At 43.9% G+C, this 22175-nt stretch overlaps 2 protein-coding genes across 2 annotated transcripts; both read left to right on the plus strand.

Annotated features, from left to right (window-relative positions):
- The first annotated feature begins 184 nt into the window (after nucleotides 1-184).
- Nucleotides 185-16091, plus strand: fam91a1 (family with sequence similarity 91 member A1). The gene is made up of 24 exons (XM_067256359.1): nucleotides 185-414; nucleotides 953-1037; nucleotides 1435-1586; nucleotides 2701-2758; nucleotides 3660-3727; nucleotides 4056-4169; nucleotides 4645-4735; nucleotides 5227-5289; nucleotides 6049-6155; nucleotides 6402-6440; nucleotides 7669-7781; nucleotides 8734-8843; nucleotides 9183-9292; nucleotides 9430-9516; nucleotides 9678-9807; nucleotides 10152-10300; nucleotides 10873-11007; nucleotides 11344-11457; nucleotides 11566-11638; nucleotides 12347-12493; nucleotides 12850-12951; nucleotides 13168-13291; nucleotides 13411-13480; nucleotides 13688-16091. Exons 1-24 carry the CDS (start codon nucleotides 343-345, stop codon nucleotides 13874-13876), a joined length of 2502 nt encoding a protein of 833 aa, XP_067112460.1. The 5' UTR covers nucleotides 185-342; the 3' UTR covers nucleotides 13877-16091.
- A 2371-nt stretch (nucleotides 16092-18462) lies between these two features.
- Nucleotides 18463-20123, plus strand: lratd2a (LRAT domain containing 2a). Its single transcript, XM_067256089.1, has one exon. It carries the CDS (start codon nucleotides 18854-18856, stop codon nucleotides 19688-19690), a length of 837 nt encoding a protein of 278 aa, XP_067112190.1. The 5' UTR covers nucleotides 18463-18853; the 3' UTR covers nucleotides 19691-20123.
- Nucleotides 20124-22175: the final 2052 nt, after the last annotated feature.

The raw sequence follows: 22175 nt of genomic DNA on the forward strand, positions 1-22175 counted from the left end.
TGGTTTTCTCTGGCGATATAAAATGTGTGTGCCCTAAACATCCATTAATCAAACCAATCAACGCGTCATCGCAATGGGTCGATCGTTAACGACCCCCTCCGTTTGCAACACCTTATTGGTCACGCCTCGACGGAAGTGACGAACACAACTAAAAGCGTGACTAACGGTGGCACGAAAATACAACAAGGAAGTGGACATTTACTGAAAAGGAAACCTATACAGATTGCAAACATCGCCAACTTTAAAGTTATTTTGTTCATTTGTCAAGTGTCGGGGGGTATAGTCATCTTGGACTTGCCCAGAAGCCCGTTGCTGTTATTGTGAGTCCCGATTCCATAAGCAATGAACACTGACGTGGAATTTCACATTAGGCAGAATTATCCGTGGAACAAGCTACCAGCAAATGTCAAACAGGTAAGGCATCGCTTGAGCGATTTGTCATTCATGGAATCTGTATTTATACGGTGAGAAGTAAGCGTCCCCACGAGCGTCGTTTGTGTAACCATATGCACCTGCATTGGCACTGAGTTTGTCATTCAGTCGAAAGCCACAACGGACCATCTTCAAAGCACTAGTACATTAGCTATGCTAGCTGAAGCTAATCTCCATCACATGACTCGACGAGTGATACGATGATACCGTATGCATACCAATTGTATTTACGTAAACTATCTATAATAGCGAAGGAATATTGTCAGTATTTTCTTTGATATTGCCAAGCTAAAAGTGTTGCTGCAAGCTATATAGCCTCTAGATTTCCTTGTGTAAATCTCACCTGATGCCACCAACACCGAGCTATTATGCCAAGATGTCGTGTTTAACTGGAGGCGGGTGCATGCCAGTGCTTGACTGCACACTGTCAATGTCAAGCTAGTAAGTAATAGTATATGCGGCACTCGAGTATCCTTTTGCATTATCTCTGTCCATTGCAGTATCCTGTATTGTTTTACAGAGCCTGGGAAATTCGCAGCGAGAATATGAGAAGCATGTTTTGCTGTACAGTATTCGGAATCAACTACGATTCCGCAATAACCTAGGTGAGCATCCTAGATATCAGCTCTCCTCATTGCTTCTACTAATTAATTGATGTCAGCACAAGATATTCTCGTATAGCCTAACAGTAGCTTATGTTCAACACAAAGCTGCGCTATACCTACTTAATTAACACCGAGATAAATAATATCCACACTCATGACTTGTAATGTTGTACATGCATGATGTCACACGTAATTGCCATACATGTCTTTATGCATTTTTATCAAGTCATATTATAGCTGTCTCCAAAAATGCAACATGTGAAGTCCCATATTGAGTTGCAAGGCCTAGATGCACCTTTTTGATCAGATAATTGTTTAGCTAATTCATTTGTACCCTCTTGTACATTTTCCCTCTTGAACTGACTTTTTTTCCCTTGGATGTGTCCTGTCTGCGCAGTGCGACACGTGAGGAAGGATGAGAGAAAGTATTATGAAGAACTGCTCAAGTACAGCCGGGATCACCTGATGCTGTACCCCTACCATCTGTCTGACATCATGGTGAAAGGCCTGAGGATCACCCCTTTCTCCTACTACATAGGAATCATGGAGGTACGATGCCAGACTTGCGACTGCCTTGTGCTAAAAAATGTAATTGTGAGATTGTGACACGGTTGAATTGAAACTGACATTGTGGAGGATCATGCACAACATTGTGGCAATGATCAACATCATGGAGATAATCAATCTGGCATGGGTTGTAATTTCTAATTTCAATCCCCTTATTTGCTTGTGCTTTCCTCCCCCCTTGTACATATGTTGTTTTTGTGTCTTATAATAAAAAAAGCACCAAAAAAACACAGGCACTCTCAAGCTGTGCCAAGTGCTGCTGGCACAAAGCAGGTGTGGAAAAAAATGTTTCAGGGCTAGTCTGCTTAGTCAACACAATCTTTTGAGCCCCAGGAGAAAGACCATTGGTAAAAAAAAAATTGGTGTAACAAAAAGGCCTTTTGGCAGAATTTAACCTATAGTATCAGGTGGTCAAAAAAATTTCCTCTAAATATTATTCACGTGTGCTCACTATGCGGTTGTTTTTAGCATTGAAACTTAATGTCTACCATTCCCCCGCTAACAAGATTCTGGAAGTCATGGTTACGCTCGACCAACCACCTCAGCTCATGTCATGTGACAACTGGGTGGACTTTGTCTATCCAAGTTCTCCTTGTGTGTGTGTGTGTGCCTTAGTGTACTGTAACTGAATACATAAGGAGTGTTATTAAGCCAGACCCACTGTCATATCTTAAATGGTAAACGCATTAGTAATGAGTTCCAAGGTCTAGATTGTGACTCATTGGAGGTTGAGGTTGATTTTGCGATTGTTCTACCTCAAGTGAATAACAGACTGATTAAACATTCGGAATCTGTTTTCATTGTCATGCTGCTCTGAACTCAAAACCGCCTGATTTTTGTTCTGTGTGGAAAAATGTAGAAATTTGCTTTCTTGCTCGCAAAGTCACATTCTGCCAAACCATCTACATGACTGAAGGAGGGATATGACATACTTTGATAATCCCTTTTATGTGCTTGGTGAAAATGGGAAGTTGGAAATTAGCTCTGCGACTTTATCTGTTCACAATTAATCAAAGCTAAGGAAATGGTAGCACAAGGAGGGAAATTGGTTGAATGTTTTTTTTTTTTTTTCTCTGTGATTGCTTCCCACTTCTAGGACATCATGAACAGCGAGAAAAGTTACGACTCCCTGCCTAACTTCACCGCTGCTGACTGTAAGTCTCTCGTTCACCAATTCTCTTCATCTGATTAACCCTGTGCATATACAACCTATGTGTCTCATAGTTACAGTAGTAGTTAGCCAGCATTTTGCTTTGAACGGACCCAAGTCACTGTCGCAAAACTGCAATTTCAAACGTGGTAGTTTTGCAGGGTTATTTAACTTATAGCCGTCAGATTAACTAGGTTTTGGCAGCGGGCAGATAGAGATCTGTCCGCTGTGACTGCCTGACAGAAAGACTCCATCAGGGCCGTCATCAGGCAGCCAAACCTGGGATCGGAGGGCTTCTCTGCTCTGATCTCTGGAAAGAATGGAGCTGCAGTGGTCTTTTTGCAACTCACTTACACCTGTATTAAGGGCAGCAATGGACATCACTGTTTTGAACTTCTCTTTGAATCTCAAACCTTGATTGCAGATTCCCTGCCCAGTTTTCACCACGGCGCACACATTATCACACCGCAGGTTCCCAAGGACAGGGAATGGAGGGTGATTTAGTGTGTGGGTGGGGGCAGGGTTTAGATGTGCATCAGACTCTTCGAGTTTCAGGAAAAGCTATTATTTTCCAATTTACCTTTTGCTTAGCTGAGCCTGGGTAGGCAGGCACTAATCAGGATATCTCCCCCTGCCATTTGCTGCCGCAAAATGGTCAAATCTGTAAAAAGTAACGTGTGACTAAGGTAGAATATATCACAACTTGCAGGAAGTTGATAAAACTTGAGACAGAAGTTTGTGGAGACACCTTGACTGCAAAAGAGTTCCTTCTGTTAAATCAAGACTAACAATTTTGAACTTCTTCTGAACTAAGTTAACCATCAGAGAAACTATTCTCTAATGACTACAACTGTTGAGATGTCGATTGAAAATGAGGCTGAACTCATGTTCCCTTCCCACCTCAGGTCTAAGGCTGATGGGCATAGGAAGAAACCAGTACATTGACTTGATGAACCAGTGCAGGTCCTCCAAAGTAAGAACGACATTTGTCAACAACTTGCCTTCTGTTTCCTGTACCGTATTTCATCACTGCCTCTAGACACAAGGATTATACAGAAGTTCAACAATAAACCAAATTATTTACTTGAATGAACTCATGAGACGTGTAGTAAAAGGACACATTTTATATGTATATATTTTCCATAAAATCTTTCATACCCATTATAGAATTTGAACTTTGTTGTAGAAAGCACTAGAAATATAAAATGTTTGCCCTCAAACTAGTTATATACATATATTATAATATTTTAATTTCCCCATGACCTCGCCCACACCACCTGCCCTTCGTTTTTTCCCATCAGAAATTCTTCCGTAGGAAATCGGCTCGAGACCTGCTTCCCTCCAAGCCTGTGGAGATCTCTGTGGAGCCCTGGTGGGTGGCGCAGACAGGATACATCACCGAGGACGACATCAGGGTACTGTCACAGTCCTAGTCCACTCTGACCAGCCCAGAGCACACAGCACTGTTTGGAGATGTACAAAGATGCTTCCTGGTGTGATAGACACGTACCAAGGGCCTTCTGTGATTGGCTCTGCTTCTTGAAGACGAAGCGGCTTACCAGCATGCTTGTGTTGTTTTCAAGCTCCGCAAGCTAATTTTGAAAAATATAAATACATTTTAAAAGAATTGGTACAAACCTTAAAGTAAATTGATAAAGTTGCACAATTGCAACACTGAGAAATTGAGCATACATCTTGTACTTGTTGTTGCTTTTTGTCTATTAAACGTCTATCTGCCACCACTACGACTATCCAAACTGGTCAGATTTCGACCCTGCTTCTTTCTGATTGATTTCACGTGGTGCTTTTCTTCCCTCCACTGTCCATCTGCCACACACACACAAACACACTTAAAATGCCAGCAGCTGTGTGTGTTGTGTTTGATTACAGATCTGTTCCACGGCAGAAAGAAAGGCCATCGATAAGATGATAGATTCTGGACCTCAGCTGGCCGGATCAATGGAGTACAACGTAGTTCTTAGTAAGTGCTTTCTCCTCCACCCAACTCTCCTTCTTGCAAAAAAATGCATTAGTGTATTTATCTGTATCTGCCTGGCTGTACTGTTAAACTGAGTTTTATTGAAGAACAATTTTCAGTGAATAGCTGTCTCTCTGGCATTACATTTACTGGCACTGCAGCTGTGCTTGGGGTTTATGAGATTGAGACTTGCGGGCCATATCAGGCCACAGGCTGCAATCACTAATAAAAGTAGTTTTAGAGAAGGGAAGGTTGCTTCTTTCCATTAAAATGAAACATTGCTTTTTTGTGGGAATTTTAGAAGTTTAAAAGATACAGTAGGTAGTTGTTTAATCCATTGTACTGGGCGTTCAAACTTTCATTTGGACGTTGTTGCTCTGTTGTGAAATGAAATTAAGCTAGGTACATTACAAACGGAACACTTTTTCTTTTGTTAATTACCATTTGAATGACAGTTCAAAACATCCAAAGTGTGACTCTCCTGTGTTCTTCAGGTCTATACAACAGAGGCTACATCTACTTAGATGTGCCCATATCTGATGACAGCTGCATCTCAGGTGTGTGTGTATATACGACCTATCTTGTTTTCTATCAATGTCCCGCCAAGAGTTCTAGATAGAAAAGCAATCAGTCTTTATTTCACGGTGGAGTCCAGGGCTCCGATGGATGAGGATTATGGGTAAATGAGTGCCTAATGATTGTCAATGAGGTAATGGCATCATTACAGATCCATTTGGCTGTGAACAGGGTAAAGAAAATGTGGATGCCATTTAGATCCCTAAGGTGGCTTCCGTTTTCGCACTATTTACTGTGTTGTAGATTTAAGTGTAAAAGGATAAGTGTTGTTTTTGTAACTATTCAGCTACACAAATTTTTTAAAGAAATGTTTGCAATTTTAGAAAAGGTCAAAAATATAAACGTTTACTTACATACTTATTCAGTGCTTTACTTCAGTCATTTGTACACGTTTCAAGGATAAGTGAAGCAAATGAGATGCATCTGACCACAATTTGTCACAACAAGAGTCTGAATGCTTATGTAAATGAGATCAGTTTTTGAGTTTCCATAAATTTGCAAACATTCCTAAAAACATGTTTTCACTTTAACTATAAGTAAGTGTAGATGAATGGGGGGGAAATGGCAATTTGATCCAATTACAAAAAAATCGCAAACAACATTTTGGGCAAAAGTTAAGGGCTCCAAATCCATTCTGACACCATTGAAAAATTTCTTGATATTTATTTATTTTGTACCTACATTTGTCTGCCTGTTCCCATTGCCTAACCCCTCCATACTTATGTCATCTACTATTTCAGTGCCCCCTCTTGAAGGGTTTGTGATGAACAGAGTTCAGGGCGATTATTTTGAGACTCTCCTCTACAAAATATTTGTCTCCATTGACGAGCAGACAAACGTATCAGAGGTGGGTTGGGTTTTGCACAACACGCTTGATTTCGGTCCAGTACCTGTAAACAATCATTCGTATTATCGTTTACTTTTGAGACAAAGAGAAGTGATGTCACAACGGTCTCGCCAGCTTCTTTTGACCTTCTCTTGTTTGTCTTTCACCCCTCTCTTTCTCTCCCTGTCTCTCTTTCTCTCTGTCTGGCTCTCTCTCTCTGTCTCTCTCTCTCTCTCTCCTTCCCACTATCCCTCTTTCTCCATGCAGCTTGCAAACGTGCTGGAGATCGACTTGGGTCTAGTGAAGGTGGGTTCTCCTTGCAGGGTGTGGTAAGAGGGTATCCGGGCAGAACCCTGTTTGAAGTTGCGATATTTGGTGACACTATTTGAATCTGTGGCGAATCTGACTCTTAAATTGATGCCAACAAAACAGTGAGGCAATTTGAAAGGGTTCCACTGCCATCTAAAGAGGTTCTAGAACAGAACTCGCAGTAGGTTTTATGGGGCAGTTTGCTATTGCACACAGAGTGAAAGTGAGTTTCTGTATAAATTGCTGTCTTATCACGTAAGACAAAACGGATGACAAACAGATGTCGTGGCCATTCTATCATGTACAAAGGAATATACATGTATGAGAAACACACACGGAGCACTCAAAGCAATACATGGGTGCCACGGCCAGTGGCGGTTCTACACGGGGGCCTACAGGGGCTGGTGCCCCTGTAAAAATGTCCCTGGCCCCCCCTGTGGCCCCCCTGAGCTGACTGAATAAGAAAATGAAATAAATTGATCAAGTTATTACGATTTTATGCGCTAGTGCCAAAAGCGGAACTAATGTGCCCCTCTGATCAAACACTGGTCTCCCCGTTGGCCCCCCAATTAGTCTAAAACCTCCACTGGCCACGGCTTCACATCCTGACTACAAGCCCACGTTTGAGTCAAATCCCATCTCCGACCTAGTTTTGCCACAGTTCCTTTCACTGTGCTGCGAGACCACCTCAGGGGAAATGGACTCAGCAGTGAGAGGTTGAGACACACTCTCCTCCTTGAATGTCACTTCCTGTTTATTTAAGTGCTGTACTTCAGGGATATTTGTTGAAATGTTCTTTTAGTCTTTAATAGTAACGTTGAGATGAGATGTGACACAGCGGGGGTAGTACCTTGAACTTGAATTGTTTGGGTGTCAGAAATGTTCCTGAACGCTTTTTCAAAACGATCCGTGCAAAGCAGGAATGTTCTAAGACCATTTAGTCCTGCTATGACGAGTAAACTACCACTCAAAATGTCCCTTTCTCTTTTCTCAAACTCTGAAAAATATTGAGTTTAAATTGGATTAGCATTTGTATAACGGGCATTGTGAATGAAAGGTTCATTCACCTTCATGAATACAGTGCAACGATACAAGGGACTCCAAGTCTATTAAAACCGCTAATAGACTTTGATAATGCTTTGTCCAGTTACAAGTGACATTTAGCAAGTTTTGACTGGGCTTGACTGGATGTTCCGTTAATGTGATTTCTACTCTGTTCCATCAGAATGCAGTGTCCATGTACTGTCGACTGGGCTTTGCCCTGAAGAAGGGTCATGCGTTCAGTTCGGACCTGCTCCACCCCACCTGGAAAAGTGCCCCCTCCGTCAACAGACTAAAGTAGGCATTTTGACCATATGCTGTTATTTCATCTCCGTCTTAACGTTTTTCCACCTTACTTTTGTTGATTTGCTTGTGATTGCCTACATACTTCCGTCTGACGATGAAGTATTTACACCTGTTGAATTCAGAAGAAGGTGGAACCAAGAGACAAAAAAATGTACAACAATCAGAATGTCTTATAATTTCAAGCGGAGAGAGACACTCTAACCAAGTCTCTGAGGTACAGCTCAGTCTGTTGCACGATGTTAGCAGAGGTGGTTGAAGGACATTGTGCAGGTTCAGGTATTTCAGGGCGGTCTTGACTTTGTTGCGATAGACAAATTTTGTTTTCCTCAAGCGGTTTCCAACCGTCAGGCCATATCTACCTTTTACCCCTTAAGAGATGGGCTTGGTTTATTTGCACAGTGACGAGAGCAAAGCTTAAGACATTTCCACAGCAATTTGAGCTTTTTTCTTTTTTTACTCAAAGCATATCTGCCAATAATAATAATAATCACATGCATTTTTTGTTCGTTTATCTGTCCATTCATCCATCCTTTCTCAAGGCTCGTTCTTCCATCCATCCTTTCTCAAGGCTCGTTCTTGCGTTCAGACACTAAGCATTTACGTGTACTTCATCCCATCCAAGAAAAAAAAAAAACAATTGAGTGCATCAAATATTTTCACTTATGTACTTGGAGGCAAAATGCACCATTATCACCGCAGTCAGTTCTCAGACACCTGCAGTTACCCCACACATCCCACTCAAACTGTCTAACACCAGCCATTTTCACAGATATATATATATATATTTCAGTCCTTCCTGTCTAGTCAGCCAAGAACTTCAACCTCTAGTTGCGTTACATTCTTGATGTGTTATCAGACATGTCTAGAACAGATTGGTTGCATCTGAAAGAGGACTTCCACGCAGACAGACTGAACACCATGCTGTGTTGTGTGGGTGTCGTAGGACAACCATGGACCCCCAGAAAATGCTGCTGTCGTGGGAGCAGGGCAGCCCGGTCATGGAGGGTGGGTCCTCGGCCACAGACACGGATACAACCAGCCTGGAGGACCAAGGTACCCCCGCCCCACCCTGGTGTTTAAATACAACACCTACTTTACAGCAAGTTGAACATGGCCAAGATAGTGAAATATTAACAGTTAAATGTATTATTGTTGTGTTGATAATATCTTAAATGTTATAACAGTCACTGTATATGATTATACTAGTAATGGGTTACTGCAGTGACATACATGGATATAAATGTGTGCGTGTGAGCATGTGCGAACCCTATTTTTGTCACTCTTTAGCGTACACTGTAATCCCAGGCACATGCTGCCTAATGGAACCCCATGGGTAGCCCTGAGGGCCAGCCCAGAGGCATTATGGGACATGTAGTTTTCTCTCTGCCACAGACACAGCCAGCGTGGGCAGCCTAAGCGCCCCGGCTCCGCCCACCAAGAGAATCGCCTTCCTGTTCGACTCCACCCTCACCGCCTTCCTCATGATGGGCAACCTGTCGCCTGTGAGTGTCTGCAGGGAGAAGTGTGTGTGTGTGTACTGGTTTCTTTGCTGGTAGTCCTGTTACTATAATTAGATCCATTATATGCTTTGGGTACAACCTCTCTGTAATACCCCCCTCCCCGTGTTTGTGTTTCTCAGAACCTAAAGAGCCATGCGGTGACCATGTTCGAGGTGGGGAAGCTGTCAGACGAGACCCTGGACAGTTTCCTGGCCGAGCTGGAGAAGGTGTGTCCTTATGAACCCTTATGAAGCACTGTGAACCCTTATGTAGCTCTGCGAAGGAAAGCATGCTGTGTGGATGTTGGATGTCACTTTGCCAGAGGCAGCAGACCAAGATGCAACCAACACACACAGTTTGACCAGGAAGCCCTCTCTCTCCCGGTCAGGTGGAGAGCACAGCAGAGGGGGAGGCCCAGAGATACTTCGACCACGCGCTGACACTCAGGAACACCATCCTCTTCCTGCGATACAACAAGGAGCTCACCTTCGACCAGGGGCCTGACCTGCCCAACATCGGTAACCTATCCCGGCCTCTGCCCTCACTCACACCCCCTGGTACCAGACTGGATGTTGATTTTGGACAGCCTGTAATGTGATGCAATAAAGTCCAAACTTTATTTAAAAAAGTGAGAGACAGAAAATGTGAGGGAGAGAGGGGAGGTCATGCAGGGAATGACCCGGGTTGGATTTGAATAACTAGTGGGAAGTAGACACTTCCCAGAATCGTTCACCACTTCCACGCTGAAATCACAGCGTTGGGCCTTTAGCTCCTCAGGGTCCTAACCTCCCCCCCTGTTACAACCCTCTCCCTTGTTGTTTGTGGAAATGAAACATCTGAATGTCATGTTTCCCTTCTCCAGGCCTTCCCCTGGACCTGCTTCGCTGTGAAAGTCTACTGGGTCTGGATCCGGCTACCTGCAGCCGAGTCCTCAACAAGAACTACAAACTGCTGGTCTCCATGGCACCGCTCAGCAACGAAATCCGGCCAATCAGCAGCTGCACGCCCCAGGTAAACCCACGTCACCCCACCTCCCCGTCACGCACACCTGTCTAACGAGTGTGTGTGTGTGGCTGTGTGTTGGGTTGCTTTGTGCGCCTATCCCTTTACAATTTATGTGTGTGTGTGTGTGTGCGGGTGTATGAGTGTTTACTTGCTTCGTGTCTGAGTTGTGTGCATGTGCGCTGCGTGAACGCACAGTCTGAGATACCCCCTCCTCCTCCACACACCCGAGCCTCCACAGGCTCCCCCAGCACCTGGCCAGCCTCCAAGCCCCTCCCTTCAGGAGGCAGCCTTTGAAGGGAAAGAAAGAGAGAGATTCAGGAACCTGGAAAAAACCAAAACAAAACGATTCTCTCTCTTCTTCTCTCCGGTGTTCCCTCGCTGCGCCTCCTGGTCCTGTTGTTTGTGTTTTGGTTTGTTTTTCATCTAATGCAAACTAACATACTGGAGCCAACAGCCCCTCCCTCTGGGGTCAACAAAACATTCATTCCACAGACCTGAGGTGTGTGTGTCTGGTGTTTTATTTATCTAACCAATTGGTGTGTGTGTGTGTGTGTGTGTGTGTGTGTGTGTTCCTCCAGCACATCGGCCCAGCCATCCCTGAGGTCGGCTCCATCTGGTTCAAACTCTACCTGTACCATGTGACTGGCCAGGGCCCGCCCTCTCTGCTGCTGTCCAAGGGTTCTCGCCTCCGGAAGCTTCCAGACATCTTCCAGGTTTGTGTTTGATGTCCGCAGTCAAAGATCTATGTCTCTGTATCAAACACACTGTAAGAGATGCTATGTGTGGTACAAGGGATAAATTACAATATTCAGGAGTCAGGTGGCTGAGCGGTGAGGGAAGCGGGCTAGTAATCTGAAGGTTGCTAGTTCGATTCCCCGCCCGTGCCAAATGACGTTGTGTCCTTGGGCAAGGCACTTCACCCTACTTGTGTGTGTGTTTTACACTTTGCAAACACATGGCTCATAGATTTGAGATCTAAGATGGTTTTAAGATATTTGTCCATTTACTTATGTACAGTAAGTGAAAGTTATGCGGTCGGTGTGTTGTAGGTTTACGACAGGCTGCTGATCACTTCCTGGGGTCATGACCCTGGCGTGGTCTCAACCTCCAACGTTTTAGCTATGCTTAATGACGCCCTGACCCACTCTGCTGTCCTCATCCAGGTACGGACACACACACAAATATAGGAGGATTGAATGCAAGTAAGCACTTTTTTGCCAATGTTTACATCTTAATCTCCCTCAATGAATTCCATTTCTCTGTGCGTCTAGGGTCACGGCATACAGGGTCACGGAGACACTATCCACATTCCCTTCCCCTTCGACGAAGACGACCTGAAAGGAGGTACGTTCTCCGTGAGGAAACCACAGGCTGTCATGGTCTATATCAGATGTTTTATGCTAGGGGTGGGGGGAAAAATCGATTCACATTTGAAACACAATTCAGATCGATTAGATTCACAGAAATTTGTGAATCGATCTGAAACGATTCTCTACAAGCGATTCCGTTGAGGCTGTCTGCAGCACAGGGTGCTGGCAGTGCCATGACTCAAGCAAGTGAACAATCCCCAGGAGAGCTAACTTCGCTCCCAGACAGATTTAAGTTAATTACTACTCAGGTGTAAGGCTATTGGTTTAACCAAACAGTAATAACAAACTTGAATACTTAGTGCAAATGCTGATGCCTAGGCGCGCTTGATTTGCGTCTCAGGGCTGGGATGCAGGTCGGCTGCACGCGTGCGTGTCCCATCTGTCGTTCCTTAGTTCATCGACTTCAGCAAGGCTGTCTGGCTTGACACCAACAAAATGTACCATCAGAGTGTATTCGATTTGTATAGACCTTTTTTAGAAGCGCACAAAGGCTTGTTGTCGCACACCGCTTTCCAGCACAAAGGGCTTTACAGATGTCAACTCCAGGGAGAGAGATGTCCAACCCCTTTAAATGCGGCAAGGGAAGAAGAAGAGAAACAAAACAAATGACATGAGAAGTGAAGGGAGATTACTTGGTGACGGGGAACGTATGTCTGAGTAACTGGGTGTCTCGTCTGTGCAGAGTACTCCAGCTCCAACATGTGTGTTCACAAGGCCCTGCTGACTCTGAGGGAGCAGGTGGACCTGGAGCACCAGTGTGGCTACGTCACCATGCTCAACCCCAACAACAGGCACCGTCGGAGGGGCAGCGACGCCAACGACTGCAGGGGTGGGGGACCGCTCACGCACACACACACACGCACACACACACACACACACACAGACACAATAATATACGCATTGAAACACACATTTGCTCATATTGGCATGCTCATGGGTACAGAAAGAGAGAGAGAGACACACACACCCGACAACTGAGGATCAACAAGTCCTAATCAGCTGTCCATTCATGGGGCAAAACTATCGCCACCAATTGTCTCATTAAAAGGGAGAGATCTCAATGTGAATACTTAAAAAAAATAATAAGAAGAATGGAGAATGGCTTGGTCTAATCTCGGCTGTAAACACAGCTACTATTTGTGACTTAACTTTACCCTTCTCTCTCTGTCTCCTCCCCGGGTTCAGGGGACACTCACCTGGGTGGGGGCTTTGAAACCAACGGGAGCACCGAGTCCTTTGAGCTGGTCACAGAGGAGAACGGAGAGGGCAAAGGGAAGGGGTCAGAAGGTAGGTCCTCAGCTTGATGTCTGGGGTCAGGGAGAGTCACATGGTCTGGGGTGATCGCCTCTACCTGAAAGAAGGCTCATCTATGGACTTACTGTGCCTTACGCAGCATTCTCTTCCATGACTGTATGAATTGCCGGTTTTGGAAATGTGTGCTTTGATCCCTCCATCTTTCTCTCTCTCTTTCTCTCATATACACACACACACACACACACACAGGGTCATTCAGCGAGGACGAGTGGGTCCCTCTGGAGTTGTGTTTTGGGATGCCTCTCTTCAGCTCGGAACTCAACCGCAAAGTGTGTCGGAAGATTGCCTCCCACAAGCTCTGCGGCAGAGACAGGTGGCTAAATAACTTCAGACTGGACGCTTTCTGTCTAGGGAAGAAATGGCACAAGCAAAAACAAAAAATGGATTCTGTCTACAAGTTTGATATATTTTTTTTTTATGCCTTTATTTCAGCCTTCAAGAGTTACTTTACTCTAGCCGGAAGCTGTCGCTGAAGGTTCTGAGTTTTGTTCAGTCGTTCCAGGTGAGAGCATTTTTGCACAATGGCACTGACTGCATTTTTCACTTATACTTAGAATAGCTTACTTCCTCACTAAGGCAACATCTAAATACCACTGAATTTATTTTGGGGTATCCTGACTAGTGACGTTGACCTTGTACTGTGTATCCCCCATCCTCCCATTATTCCTTCCCTCCTACGCGCCCCTCCCCCTCTCCCCACCCCCCCCAGGACGGCAGTCAGCCAGCAGCAGACCCAGACAGTGGGGTATCAGGCCCTCTCAGCCAGCCGCCTGCGGAGAGCGGCGTGCCCCTGCCTGCCCTCAACCTGCTCTTCAAGGACGGCACGCTGAGGGAGTGGTCAGGCCGGGCACCGCCCCCTCTACACATCTCGGCCCTGCAGAAGGACCAACCAGCCTAAGCTCTGCCTCCCCACACCTGCACATCAGAAAGGAACTCCTGCCCACACGAACCCCCCCCCCCTCCGCTTCCACGCCTGCCTGTTATACCACACCCGCCACCCTCCTGGCTATGACCGTCACACACCCCTCCGCCAGTCCTGTCCATGCTTTCCCCGAAGGAACAGCCCCTCATCAACACCAATCCCCCTCAAGCCACTACAGTATGTGATTGCTTGTGTTTATATAAAGCCAGTGTGAACTTTGCTGTGGCGTTGCTAGCCCAGTCTGTGATGGTCTGTTCAAGTGGTACTGGTGTAACAACCGAACCTGACAACGTTAAAAAAAAAAACAACCCCCAACTGAAACGAGCAATGTTTTTGGCAGATGTCACACAGTACCACGAAGTGTACGAAATCAGTGGATGTTTTCCGTATTTTGCCTAAATACTCAATTTGTTTGATGTTCTCGACAACAAAAAAGAAACCTTCACACTGACCAGTGTCGATAGACTCTTTTGGGAAACCTGGTTAAAAGATAGGACCAATCCTGTAACTGGACCAGGCCTCTGACTCTCCGCCCCCACACACACACCCATTCAGTGATCTGCTGCATGATTCCTTTGCACAACTATTTAACGAACTGCCTTGTTTACACATTGAAGTTCTAGCAAAGACTTTTTTTCTTTTATTTTCACTTTGTGGTGCCCTACCCTGTGGATAAATATAACGTGTACAGTACGTAACATACCAGCCTGAAGAGAATATACTGCATATGAATATGCAGGCTTACCATTTCTTAATAGAGAACCAGTATGTACCAATATTAGGAGTTTTAATTTTTACAATGTTATGTGCATGGTTTCCGAAGATCTAGTCTGCCAGTAGGTGGTGTTTTGTTCTACAACACAGCAGTGATAGGTTACGGTGTGACCCTGATGAACCTCTGTATAATCACTGCAATCAAACATGTCTCTCTCTGTTTGAGGGAACACCAAAGACCAAATATATATAGTTTTTTTGTGTTTTTTTATTTTTTATTTTTTTTATTTATCTTTTATTTTAATGCCTTATAACGTCATTAGCCCCATATCTTGTATTGGGATGGTTCCTCCTGGGAAGAATATGTACTAAAACACATTCAGGTGTGTTACATTTATCTTTCCCAGCACAATGAAACCAATATCCAAGGGCACACCGTTGCCATCTCTGCAAGCAGGGCAAGTTTTAATCAAGTGCATCTAAAGTAGCAGAATGGTCCCTATCCTGATCCCAGCAATGTGCGGTGCACCGCTAGGGGCTGTCTTGGCCTGGTCCCCCTGCTCTCCAAGGGGTTTGTTCACAACTGTGTTGTGCAAAAAAAAATAATCATTTGATCTAATCTAGACTGCAGAGCCGGGTCAAACGCGCGAGTCGCAAACACCGTCAGACTCCGGGGAGGTGCCCTTGTTTTCGTTTACGTTGTAAACGAAAGCGATGGTGCTCGTCCGAAAAGAGACAGTTCTGAGCTAAATCAAACAGACTTCCAATACACGTCTCCTATAGAGACGCTAGTCCAGAACACCAGACTGAACAAAGTCACAGGAGGTGTCAGTTACTGTCTAGAGTTTTAGCTTGATGCTAGAAGAGTTTCCTGTGATGTCTGTCAGAAATGGTGCTCAGAGAATTCCACTCGTTTCAATGAAGCAGAAGGACTTTTTTTGCCTTTTTTGAGCCCTGTAGTGGTTGTTTATAGTAATAATGAAATAGGAAGAAAAAGGAAAAACCCTAACATGAGGTCCAGTCAAAGCATGATGTGTATGTAGAGATCATTGTATGTATGTATTGTGTGCGTGTGTATATAGTGCAATGTTCACACCTTTACCTACCCCAAAACTCAATACACTCCTACATGCCTGTATCCTCCTTCCTAAACAACAATCCTTCTACCATGAAGGTCTGGCGGATCCATTCAGTGACTCTTCTCACCTTCTACATCAGTGTTAGGGAAAAAAAAAACTGCTAGTTTTATATAACGTTACCTTGCATTGTAGGAAGTTCTTTGTTGTAGCTTATTTGATGGGACTGTGTGAATAATTATAATAATAATTAAGAATCCTGTGATTCAACAGGTTCAAAAACAGGTGACATTCCTTCACCACATCCTCCATCGCCCCATTCCCTGATATTTGTTCAAATGACAACAAAAAATCTAATGTGTAAAAAGTATATGAATATATAAATAAATATGTAATAAGACAAAAATATTCCCTCCCTGCCAGAATGTGTGTGCAGTGGTCGTTTTCATTTCCTGGTCGCTATGGCTGTGAAGTGTGGAATGCTTTTGCCTCGCAACCAGTAATACACTGGTTTTGGGCGGTTATATTTCCTTGTCTTGGGCTCTTGAAAACTAACCTGACCCTCCTGGTTTGTAACCGATATCCCACCTGGGAAGTCATCCTTGGAAACTTGGCAGGTCGATTGGATGAACCATCTGTCAATCATTGTTTATTGAGGGCTAGCTTCAACCATGCCCGTTGCTACCAGTAGTTCTTCATAGGACGTTGTTCGGTTCGAACCACTGTGGTTTGGGCACAAATGAATCACTTCAAGCTTGGTAAGATGGATTTCTTGTGTGCGTCATGTAGATAAAGAGTAGAGACTCAAGTGCTAGGAGCTTATCATTGTCTATTCTTTTGCACAAATTGTGCATACAAACACACCTCCTTTCCTTAATTAAAAAAAGAAGAAATTGCTGGTATTTTGCTCCATCTCCTGTTTTTTTCAACCAACCAGGAACTTTTAAATGTATGGAGTGAAGCATTAACTCCTGGTAGAAGAGTGAAGAATTGTGATTGCAGGGTCGGGATGCCCCCAGCTGTGCCTCCATCAGGCACATGTAGCCAGCCTAATTGACTACATTCTTCTGTTCCCGCAATTTCCCAGCGCTGCAAATTATACAGTATCACCAGGGGCCACTGAGGGCACAAACTGGGTCAGTCCATTTGAGGATGCTGGGGCCTGACAATCATAGGCACAGGCAGGGGCTGGGTGTCAATACCCTGTCAATTTATCTTAAGTAACTAGGACATCTGAAATAACTTAATAAATGACTGACGCAAACTTCCTAATGAAATGACGCATTGATGTAGATGATTTAAGGACAATAGGCAAGAAAAAGGAAGATTCAAATGAACTGTTTTTGTGTCAACCATCTCCCCCCCCCCCCCCCCAAAAAAAAAAATTCTACCTTTTTAAACAAACAAAAAAACAAAATAGAATGTCAATCTGACGACAGCTATCAAAATATGTGACCTCTTGTGCCAAGACACAGACCGCAGTTTTGAAGAAAGCTTTGAAACTTTTTTTCGAAAATATTTTGAAACCTTTCAAAACTGTCTCAACTTTCTTCCCCAAAAATATTTTCTACCTTTCGAAAACTTAAAAAAATATATATATTTCCGGACAGGGCTGTGTTGGGCCTTGCCACGAAATGCACCCCCTGCTAACTTTTACTAGGAAAGTGCCAGAAGCCTGAAACCTACTGTGGTTACTCATACTAGTCGCCTCAAAATACAGTAAGAAGAATATTTTTTTCAAATATATATTTTCAACCTGACGACAGCTATCAAAATATGTGACCTCTCGTTCCCAGGTCGTCCAGTTGTTGACCATACGGGTGATTGTCTTGAGATGGTTTGTTTGGTGTGTCAGACAAGGAGGTCACATGGAAAGATGCCCCCACAATGGAGGACTGTGGAACTTAAGGAAATTGGGCGACAAATTGATAGTGACAGAGTATGACACGACATATCTCAGTTTGTCATCTTGACTTTGTTAGATGGAGGAGTGGTGGCTGTGAAAGTTTCTGTCTGACCAATGTTCCAGTGGAATACGAATACGAAAGCAACAGGAAGTCAATGTCTGCATCCGAGAATGTGTGAATCAAAGATAAACTGCATCCAATCATAAACCAACCTGATAGCCATGATGCAATCGCGGGTTTGATTGGTTTCGGTTTATCTCTGATGTTTGAATCCTTGTAGCAGAGAGCTGTCGCCTCAGCCTGCTATATCATAAACCTCTGTACAACAAACTTACCTGAACTTATTCAGACATATTCCAATGTTCATACAAAATTGTAGTTTTAGTATGTCAATCTACCATTCTTTCTCTGTGCTAATGGTTATTCAAATTACTCCACATTTGTATTTCTTTGTATCCTCTCCATGGGCACAATTCTCTCAATATATCTCAATATATACTGCATGCATGGAATTCAGTACTGTGCAGATCCATTAGAACACCCTATGACCATTTTGTATAATAGCGTTTTGTGTTTTAACTAGGTTGGAATTACATTTTCACAGCAGCCTACGACAGTCAAAAATACAGCGTTTGCGCAAAACGCTTCCTCGCCTAGAAATGTATGTGATGTAGCGTTGACTTTACATAGATTTTCATGACTGATTGACATGACATCTGATTGTGCCATGCTGAAATTGCACACTTCCACTTTAAATGGGAACCAATTGTAAGAGCAGCTGTAGCTGTGCCAAGCGCGAGATCTGCAGTCGTGTTCGCGCACGCAGTTCACTGTCCGGATCTTGCTGCAGACTACAGTTCGGAAGTAATATTTGGACCAGTTCATCGTTTTCAACCAAGGGTAACACATGTCCTGCCTTCTTTTACATATTGAGTAGCAGGAAACGTTTTAACTTTCGCGTGAGGAATCAAGTGAGGCTTGAGAACCAAGCTACACCTGGATGAAGATACGACTTTGTGAAATAAAAGCCTAATTTTCCCTTCATCAGCGTGGGAAACAGATCCACTTGGAAATTTAAGATACTGTGCGTATTTCGAGAGACCTGCAGCTCTCGATGGATTCGAGCCTATTGGCAAGGTTTTAGTGACTTTTGTGCGGTCGTGCCTACGGTTTGGCAGATGGCAGCGTTCTCCCAGTGGTAACAGGTGGAGCCGTGTCCTCCACCAGCATCTATCACGTTTCAAAGCAGAAGTGGCATGGGAAATCAAGTGGACAAGCTGTCACATTTAAGTTATGCAGAAGTTCCGACAGTGGACCCAAACGGGTTGGACACCGAAGAAGGTCCACGGATCGGAGTGTCATACATTTTTTCGAATGATGACGATGAATTGGAGGAAAATGTCGAAGGAACAGGAGACCAAAATCAGGAAGAGAAACACTACGACAAGTACAACGAGGTCGAGTGTGCCGTTTACAATCGAGACGAATGCATTTATGATAAAAGCATCAAGAGTTCAGACCTCGAAACACACTCTCCAGAGAATGTACTCAACATATGCAAAGCAGGTGACTTGGTGGAGTTTGTGGCAACCGGTCAGTACCCACACTGGGCTGTTTATGTAGGAGACTTACAGGTCGTGCACTTGCACCGCGCTGAAGTCAAGAACAGCTTTTTGATAGATGCTAGCCAAGGCAGAAGATGCAGGATTGTTAACGAACTGTACAAGTTCAAACCCTTTGGTCCTGATATGGTTGTGCAGAACGCGATGGAACAGGTTGGTTCAAAGGAACGAGAGCTGAGTTGGAGAAATTCGGAGTGCTTCGCCGCATGGTGTCGATTCGGTAAGCGCGAGTTCAAAATGGGCGGAGAAATACGAATAGGAAAACAACCATACAGGTTGAAAATATTCATGTCAGACAAACAGACACACGTGCTCGAATTTCAGAGTCTGGAGGACTTGATTATGGAGAAGAGGAGAAACGACCAGGTCGGCAGGACGTCTGTGATCCAGGAGCTTGCCAATCATTTGAAAAGTGTTGTGGAGATCAAAAATGATACTGCTCCCAGTGAAACATTTCAGAACCCGCTGTGAAGTTGATGATTTGATGACTTTGAAATCGTGGCTGTGCAGGGTATCTCTTTGTGATTTTTATACAAAAATGTTTATGGCCAAATTTCAAGGTGCATTTAATGCAAGCAAGCCTTAAGTGCTAGGTGATTGAAATGAATCATGTGTCATAATAGTCTTGACTAAATATTTTTAATGCACTGGACCAAGTTACTTTAGCCTTAAAGGTTCAACCGTTAGAAATCCATGCTGCTGTTGCATTAACCTTTGAATAAAAATGCCTTTTAAGTTGATATCTTACTAGCCAACAATAGCCATCATCCCATGACAGTACAAATACAAATTCAATTTTACTAGTCCATCTGTTAGTACAAAATATCTCTTAAGATAGCTGTTGAAAATAGGAATTGAGCCTTTTAAAGTCATATCAGTATATGAAATAATTTTGTGATGTCGGACGAGGTTAATGAAATTGACTGTACCAACTGTTCAAATCAAGTAAATTACGTCTCATATTTGAATTTCTGTTCCTATACCATCTCACCACCTTAAGAGGCTGGAAGCCTGCCTTCCTGCTTGTTACCTGGTCATCTCGTCTCTCCTCCCAGAACCACTCCATGTCCTCTTGTGAGATGCACATTGTGTTTCACTGTCAAATTCAAGGGCTTGAATTATTAACATTGAGTTCTCGGCTTGGCCGACTCTTTTACCTTTCGTGTTCATTATTCCCTCTATAGCTCTACAACTGGAGATGGGTAGGCAGTTAGTTGTATGTGTGGCCTTGGTTCACTCATTCACTCTCTCTGGCTTCCTCACTGGCTACAATTTAATCAATTCATAGTTTCAAGCAACATTTTTTCATACATTAAATTTACTGTGCCAAGCTTGTCGAGGCCATCGACATTGGATTAAGTGAAGCAATGTTTTGTATGAGTCCTGCCTCTATAGTTGCTATGCCTTCGTAGACCAGTCTTCACAGTTAACTTCCCCATCCCTACCCTCTTTTTTATTTGATCTAGAAGAGGACAATGGGGAAAGTTTCGGAGATTGGACTGTGTGTGTGTGTGTGTGTGTGTGTGCGTGTGTGTACGAACACTTTCTTTTGGTGTATTTATTAAGAATTTGTGTGTGAAAACTTATGCTCTGTGTGTGTGTATGTGTCTCACGCACCCTAGCACCGGGTCATCAGGCTCTCTCTTAATTGGTAGGAGCATATGGCATCAGAAAAAGTCGCATGTGATGTTACTGCTCTCAAGGATCCAAAATGGAGAATGCAGAAAACGAAAGGATTTCTTTTCCCTCTCTCTCAGCAAGGCCATGTAACGGTCAGCACAGCAGCTCTTCCAGTTCTCTTCAGACACCGAGCTCTATGTCCACCCGCTATCTGGCTCAGTTAGAAACCACAATCATCAGATATTAACTCCTCCTCTCCTTCTCAAATGGTTGGAAATTAAAGCGCGGAGTCAATCAATATTCCAGAGCAGACCCAATTGTACGCAATTGTCTATTCTTGCCTACAGGTATATGCGTGTGTTTCTCAGCCATGGGATGCAGATGGAGTAAGATGGCTCTATTACGAGAGAGCAGGTTGTTGCCAAATGATAAACTCCTTGAGAGTGGGTTGAAGGATGACATATGGTGCAGAAACTGCAGGTTAACCACACGCGCACACAGTCAATTTTCAGAAACAAGTATTTGTCCAAGACTAGTGGAGCTGCAATTTAGAGCGTAATCACAAGGTTCACCTATGAGAAAACCTGCAGCGCTGTGCTCTGGTGATTAACAGCCAATCAAACGTTAACTAGACTAAAATATCTCTCAAAATACACCAAAAAAAAACAAAAGAACTCTAGGAACTGTCACCTAGAGACCCACGAAAAGTGAATCACCCTTGCAAACAGACACAAAGCCTGCCAGGCCTGTCTTTTAAAGTCACCGAAAACAAAGAGCGCACTGTCACCACGCGAGTGTTTTATGATTCAACCTCAATCTCCTCTTCCCAGAGACCACACTGGGCAAACAGACGGTGGCGGGGAGGAAAGGCAGTGATTGCACCTGACATGCAGAGGGTGAGTAATGGTCGCTCACAATGGCAACTCAGCCCCTCTTTTGTGCGTCATTTCAGGTAGAAGGGTGACAGTGGCTCTCTAGTGAGGGGAGGCAGCGACAAGTATGATGTTATATTTAGGGATATTTGGTCTACTGTCAAAGTTAGATGCTGTGTTTTCCAATTATAAGTTGTTGGACTATTAACCAGCTAGATTGGAGGACGCAAGCGTTGATTTCGACATGTCAGCCCTACAATTTCTTCCTATTGCTCTGTTGCAAGATGCACCTGTTTGTGCATCTGCATGTCCGGGCAGTGTTCCATTGGACTGGCTTTGTGTTGTGCTTAATCAAGTCCAGCAGCATTGGAGTTTTCAATGTGAACCCAAACTTTATCAACTTGTGTTGTTCTCATTTGCATATTTTATGAGGACACCAAACTTTTCTTTCATCAATCCAATTA

Source organism: Osmerus mordax, chromosome 18, assembly GCF_038355195.1.
Source record: "Osmerus mordax isolate fOsmMor3 chromosome 18, fOsmMor3.pri, whole genome shotgun sequence".
NCBI lineage: Eukaryota > Metazoa > Chordata > Actinopteri > Osmeriformes > Osmeridae > Osmerus > Osmerus mordax.